The sequence below is a fragment of the Colletotrichum lupini genome, chromosome 9 (genome assembly GCF_023278565.1).
Source record: "Colletotrichum lupini chromosome 9, complete sequence".
NCBI classification, from domain to species: Eukaryota; Fungi; Ascomycota; class Sordariomycetes; order Glomerellales; family Glomerellaceae; genus Colletotrichum; species Colletotrichum lupini.
Genome location: NC_064682.1, coordinates 353868 through 360911, shown reverse-complemented (window position 1 = coordinate 360911; position 7044 = coordinate 353868). Strand labels below are relative to the sequence as shown.

The 7044-nt window shown below is 41.2% G+C and overlaps 2 protein-coding genes across 2 annotated transcripts; both read left to right on the top strand.

The window, feature by feature from the left end:
• Positions 1 to 330: 330 nt before the first annotated feature.
• CLUP02_16017 (L-fuculose-phosphate aldolase) lies at positions 331 to 714 on the top strand (the record flags this gene model as incomplete). Its single annotated transcript, XM_049294941.1, has 1 exon — positions 331 to 714. One exon carries the CDS (start codon positions 331 to 333, stop codon positions 712 to 714), a length of 384 nt encoding a protein of 127 aa, XP_049152088.1.
• Positions 715 to 1411: 697 nt separating this feature from the next.
• Positions 1412 to 2378, top strand: CLUP02_16016 (uncharacterized protein; the record flags this gene model as incomplete). The annotated part of the gene is made up of 3 exons (XM_049294940.1): positions 1412 to 1447; positions 1604 to 1881; positions 1937 to 2378. The coding sequence occupies 3 exons, from the start codon at positions 1412 to 1414 to the stop codon at positions 2376 to 2378; spliced, it is 756 nt and encodes a 251-aa protein (XP_049152087.1).
• Positions 2379 to 7044: the final 4666 nt, after the last annotated feature.

Below are 7044 nucleotides of genomic sequence, written 5' to 3'. Positions count from 1 at the left end.
GATAAAAGAAAGAGAAAGTTAGTATCGGATTAGAAGTCTAATTTAACTGCGGTATATAGCCGACTACGTAGGGGCTAATTAGGGGCCCTATTTACGATTATCATAGCTAGCCTAACCTACGGTTAGAACCTCCTTTTTACACCTACTACGCAGATATTCATATAGTTCAATTGATCTCTTCGTCAACTACGGTTCGAACTAACTACCCTATAATAGGGATACCAACACATCCACTCCGCCCTTCACGAAGCCCGACCCGACGTCAATGCAGCATGCCACTTCCACAGCATCCACGGCAAGGCATGGTCAGCCTTCGGGAGACCACTGGAAATGCTCAACCAAGACGCGTGCACATTCTTCAAAGATCATGCCGTTCACGACATGTTTGGCGGCATTGCATTCGAAACCTCGGAAGGAGAGAGGATAGCTACGGCTCTAGGCAACAAAAGGTGTGCCATCTTGAAGAACCATGGTCTCTTGACGACAGGGAAGACCGTCGATGAGGCGGCGTTCCTGTATACCCTGATGGAAAACTCCTGTCGCATACAGCTTCTTGCAGAGGCTGCTGTAGCATCGGGGATCGAGAAGCACCTTTGTCCTGATGCCGAAGCTGAGTATACATACCGTTTGACTACACCTGAGGCCATGTGGTTGGAGTTCCAGCCGGATTACGAATATGAACTGGCCATGTCAGGCGGAGACTTTCTCTCGTGAACTTGGCTTTGAAGAGGACTTTGGGGGAAGATCTAATTCCGTTGCATTGCATGACTTTCGGAGGCACACCAGCGACTTTCAACGTCTACTTACTGTTAGAAACACGTGCAAGCTACAGATAGTTTCTCGGTAGCCTCTCTAGCTTCGAAAATCGGATTAAGAATTTATTATAAAAAAAAGACGGGGAGTTTCTTCAATATAGTGAGCCCGAAGTTGCCATGATTGAAAGCGCACGGTTTGACGATTTGTGAATGTAGGCACAATATAGCGGGGCAGGTAGGGCATTTGTGCAGTCAAATGTCACCAAGTGCTATCAGTCAACATCGATTTTCTACACAAGGCAGATCGTAAATAGATAAATTCTGGCGAGGTGAAAGGGGCCTATGAATCATTAGATAAACCCTGCCTGCCAAGCCCTGAGGTTGACTATGTTTAATTCCAACGAACTCTGGGCGTAAGCTTCAGGTTGGACTTTTGGCCCCCAAATCAGAACGATTGGTTCGGATTGATGACTTTGATGCAAGCCGTCTCACATGCTGCAAAACGGACGAATAGATGCGCGAGATGCCATGATGGTGTGTAGCACAGTCTCTGCGCCTAATTTCAGCCTGCTTGATCCTCACAGCCCAGTGAGACATGTGCGCAGCTCTGGTTGGATCCCTGGTCTCCGACTTCCACAAATGTCGAGAGAGTACCAATGACCGCAAGATCCTTCGAGATCCTGTGTCTCCTTGTAAGTGAATGAGATACTACATAAGCCATCCCTTGCTGTTTGAGCGGCGTCAGTTTGCTTAACATGCGCTTTTCCTGTTTCTTCTTGCTCTTCTCCTCTTCTTCCCGGATGACGTTCGAGAACAAAGTCCATGCCTTTCCTTCATCCTGAATACAGAAGTTCCAGTACATGATGGACTCTTCCGGCCCCGAGACGTACGTTCCTCATATTTCCCACAAACAAGTAGTTCCCGAACAACCGCGGCAACATGAATCATCGTACTATGCGCCGACCACGCCTGAAACTTATTCATCGATTCCCGTCAAGAAAGAACGTACTATTTGCGGACTGAGGCCAGCGACATTTGTTCTTAGTGTTTTATTGGCTACAGTAATAGTGATAGCCGCTGTTGGTGGTGGCGTTGGGGGTTCACTGGCGGTCCAAAAAGCGAGAGAGTATGATCCAATGCCAATTCCCTTCCGCCACAAATTTCTGATGATTGGTTCTCAGCGATGCAATGTCGTCCGTAGCATCGCCAACTACAGTTGTCACGACCACAGTCACCGCGCTGGTCCCTGCATCGACGGACAGCGATAGCCCGATAGTAGTTCCAACACAAGGGAAAATCCAGCTTCCCTGTCCCGCCATGGAGGGCGAAACGAGAACAATTGCACTTTCTGATGTTGATGCCAAATTCGTTATGCATTGTGGCATGAGTTTTGGATCAAAAGGAGCTCTAGACATTGTTGCCGTTGTAGTCTATTCGTACTTGGACTGCCTCCGGGCTTGTGCATCATACAATCGCAACTCAGGGTCGAGAACATGCGTCGCGGCGACCTTCAATGCGAATCTGGGTAATGTTGGCCCAAACAATGGGAATTGTTGGCTCAAGAATGCGACTAGTCCCCGGTCGATATCTGATAATTCTGCTGTGGGTGGCATCCTGGACTGAGCATTTAGTCCCCTCCTCTTGTAAATATTATGATCGCTACACCTGAGTAGACCATTAGTTCTTACTCGGATAGAACCAAGGACTTCTACAGTTTATAAGCAACAGGCATCTGTTGACCTTCATACAACATAGTCGATAGGCTTTACTTACAAACAGTTCTGATCCTCCTTGTCACTCGTAGAAATGAAGGTTTGTCCTGCTGTATAGCGCAAAAGAGAGTGCGATGGAGTCACCCAGACTTTGAGGTTTTGACGTGCCTTGCGATGGTCGCTGCCTTTAAATAAGGTATCAATCTGCTGACGCAGTTTTCTCTAACATAGCGTGCGGACCTCGGCCCCTTCCAGTCCACCTCACCAAGTCGTGCAGGCCAACCCACTTCCGACTACAAACAAAACATGGACTTACTCGGCCTCCTTCGTCTCTAGAAGCGTGACAGGAATCATGGGGACCACCAATGAAACATCCCTATAGGTATGATGTACCAGCCGCCGGCAAGCGACTCGTCTGGACACACGCTCAGCGGCCATCTAGAGAGGTGAGCGTAACTCTCGCTCAACTACACCGGAATTCATGTGGATGATGTTTTTGCCGGACTATGGGTATGAACTGGCTTTATTACCCATCTAGGAGATTTCTATGTTGTTAACTAAGGTATGCCCCCGAATTATCATTGACTTCCCTTGTGGGTTTAAGATACGCACATAGGTTCACATCCCTTTGCTTATTAAGCCTCGCCGGTCAGGCCTCGTCGGTTAAGGGATAGCTTAGGGGGGCATAAAGAGGGGGACTAAGTAACAAAGGAGTAGCTTAGGCATATATAGAGCGCTAGTAATATACCTCGAGGGAAGGGCAGATTTTAATAATTCCTTTTTTAGACCCTAATAGTAGTTAGCCTCTATAAGCTTCTTCCTTATATTATATACCTATTAATAATCTAAAATCTCTATTTATAAAAGGGACTAGGCCGGAAGCTTAAAATACTAGTAAGAACGAGACGTAACGAGAGAGCGCAGTCGGCGCTATAATAATAAGAAAAAAACGACTTTTTTCTATCGGACCCCCTAGAGTTACCTCCCCCCTAGTAAATAATATAAAAACGAAGCGTAGCAGAACTATTAATATAGCGGCGACGTAAAAGGACCGTATTACTAAGAGTATTAACGAATTTCGAATAAAATAGCGAACCTCTTACCCTTATTTACTAATACCTAAACCGAACGATAAGTAATAAGCTAGTAGAACTATAGGAATAAGAACAATAATTAAAAGAAGAAATCCTTATTATAACGTATAAAGAGCGCCTACGCAGAAGATAAGTAGATTTAGAATGCTTATAGAGCTTTTTAAATAGCCCGGCCCCTGCGCTAAGGGCTACGGTCTTAGCTATAGTAGCCTCGGACGTTAACTTTAATATAAATAGAAACGTAAACCCCCAGACTAAGGATAGTTTAATAAGTAAAGCCGTACTTAAAGCGCCGCTCGAGCAATAATAAAGCGACGAGTTTATATTACCTAAGCCCCTATTTACTAGCTCCCTCCTAACTTAAATAAGCGCCGTAAATAGAACGTCTATATTTAGACTACTATCCCTCCTTAACTTATTATACGCTAATAAATTAGTACGGGATCTATAGAGCTTCTTTTTTAACTATTATTATCGCTTCGACTTATAGGCTTAATAAATAAGAATAGACCGTAATAAAGTGGCGTATACGGTTAGCTACCTAAATAGCGGCATAAAAACCTCCTAAATATACTATATTTTTAACTACTAAAGGACCCCCAGTTTTATAATAAACTAGGTTATATAAGAAGAACTAGAGACCTTTTTATAAAATAACCTATCCGATTCCGCTAGCTAAGGAATAGTAGCGAGTATATAACTAAATAGCGCCTCGCAAGGCTAGAAAGAGAAAGTTAACGAGTTCGTTAGCCGCATTAATAAGCTCGAGATAGAATTAGAATATATCCTAATAAAGAAATAGAGGATCTCTATACTAATAAGCAAGCTACGGCCCGAACTATACCTCGTAATAGTATTATAAATAGAACTTCTATAGACTTACCTATAGCTAGTATTACTAATAAGACGTATTAAATAATCCTCGCTATTAATAGGGAGCTTATAAACGTCCCCTAGGCAATATTCTAATTTAAACTCGAACGAGCTAGTGGGAAGATACTGGGGCGCTAATAAGTCGAATACGTAAGGAATACGCTATAACTTGCTTAGTAAGGATACTACGTACTATAATTATAAAGAGACTAGCTATATTATAAGGGATTACCCGCGACTGCGGGAGTAGTATTAGTAGTACTATAACTATAATAAAACCGGGCACCTTATTAATAACTACCCGAGCGTTATATACTATAGATATAACTAAAAGGGGCACAAGGCCGCTAGTTATTAATTAGACCTCGCCCTAGTTAAGTAGCGCGGACTAATAACGAGCTCGAATACTATTTTAGTAAGAAGAGTAGCTAGCGATTAATAAGGGCGGCGCTTAGACATCCCGACCTATATATACCTAAACTGCGCATAAGAGAAACTAAGCGCCCTTATTAATTTAGGAATAAAAGGGAACGTAGTTAGTATCGGGCTATTTAATAGCTTTAACGCTAATTTACGAATTTACCTATTGCCATAGCTAGTAAACGTCGAGGGTAAATAGATAGAGACGCTAAGAAGCTACTACTTACGGCTTCGAATTACTAATAGCGACTATATAATAGATATATAGCTATATCGCTTCGTAATAGCTAATATTATAGTACCTACGCTTATCCTCGGTTTCCCCTAGCTAGAGGATATTAACCCGCTAATTAGTTAGAAATAAAAGAAGTAGTAGTATTTAATCTACGAACGACATATCCGCTTAGACGCCCTAAAAAAGAGGTTACTAGATAACTTAGTTTCGGTAATACTTGTGTATATTATAATTAACTTAGCTATAAATAGCGACGTAGTACTAGCGAGCGTAGCCGAGGACTAGAAGCTACGTTACTAGGATTTTAATAACTTATTCTTAGAAAAGAAGGCTATTTTATTACTAAATAGAGCACTATATAACTACTATATTAAGCTAGATAACGCGGCGCCTATCCCCTAGGGACCTATCTACCCGTTATTAAACTATAAGCTCGAGATCCTACGCGACTATTTAATAAAAACAGAGGCTAAGGGCTAGATACGCCCCTTTATAAGCCCGGTAAGAGCACCTATCCTCTTTATACTTAAGAAAAGAGGAGAGCTACGACTTTACGTTAACTATAGAACGATTAATAAGATTATATAAAAAGATAGAACGCCGCTACTACTAATTAAAAAGATATTAAATAGACTATCTAATGCCTCTATTTTTACGAAGCTAGACCTTAAGAACGCGTACTACCGTATACGTATAGCTAAGGGCGATAAGTAAAAGACGGCTTTTTATACTAAATACGGGTAGTTCGAGTACTTAGTTATACCTTTCGGGCTAACTAACGCGCCCGCGACTTTTTAAGCGTATATTAATAACGTTCTAAGCGGCCTAGTTAATACTATTTATATCGTATACTTAGATAATATCCTAATATATAGTAACGACTACGTAGTATATAAAGAGTACGTACGTAGCGTATTATAGAGACTATAGTAATAAAACTTATATCTAAATAGTAGTAAATACGAGTTTTATATATTACGTATAGGATTCTTAGGGTATATCGTATTTAATAAAGGCGTAGAAATAGAACCCGCGCGTACTAAAGCTATAGCGAATTAGCTACTTCCGAGGAGTATTAAAGATATATAGACGTTCCTTAGATTTACGGGGTTCTATTATAGATTTATTAATAACTATACTAAGATAATAGCACTTCTAACAGACTTACTAAGGAAGGTAAAACCGGGATAATTAGAGCTACTAATACTAGCCGTAGAGTCGTTTAAGAAGCTATTAGTAATATTTATTAATGCGCTAATGCTACGATATTTTAACCCTACCCTACCCATACGGTTATAAATAGACGCTTTGGCTCGAGCTATTAGCTTAGTAATTACGTAATTATTTAAGGGTAATTAGTACCTAATTGCTTATAAGTTGAGGAAATTAACGGATACGGAGAGCTATTATAGTATAGGAGACGCGGAGCTACTAACTATTATAGACATACTAAGGAACTAGCGATACTACTTCGCTTATAGCCGAGATTAGGTCGTAGTATTTATAAATTATTTTAACCTATAGTTCTTAGATATAAAAAGGAGACTAAACGGGAGATAGCTACGCTAGCTAGACGAACTTATAGCGTTTAATATCGAGATTAGGTTTAAGCTGGGTATAAAGAACCTAGCGGATGGACTATTATAAAGACCTAATTATAGTAAAAGTAGTAACGATAGTAGAGCGGAGGAGCTACTATTAAAAATAAAAGAAGACCTCTATAACGCTAGAAATATATAGGAGCCCCTTAGAGTTATAATAATAAAGTATATAAAGACGAGCCGCGGGAGCGGCTCTTAAATAGAAAAGATAGTAAGTATTTTAGAAGCAGAACTAGTAATAATATAGAAAAGTAAGTAAAGGAGGTTAGGAGCTCCGGCTTAAGGGAACTCTAAGGAGTACCTCGAGAGGCGTAACGGGGCTACGAGCTTAGGGTATTAAAGTTATAGTATAGT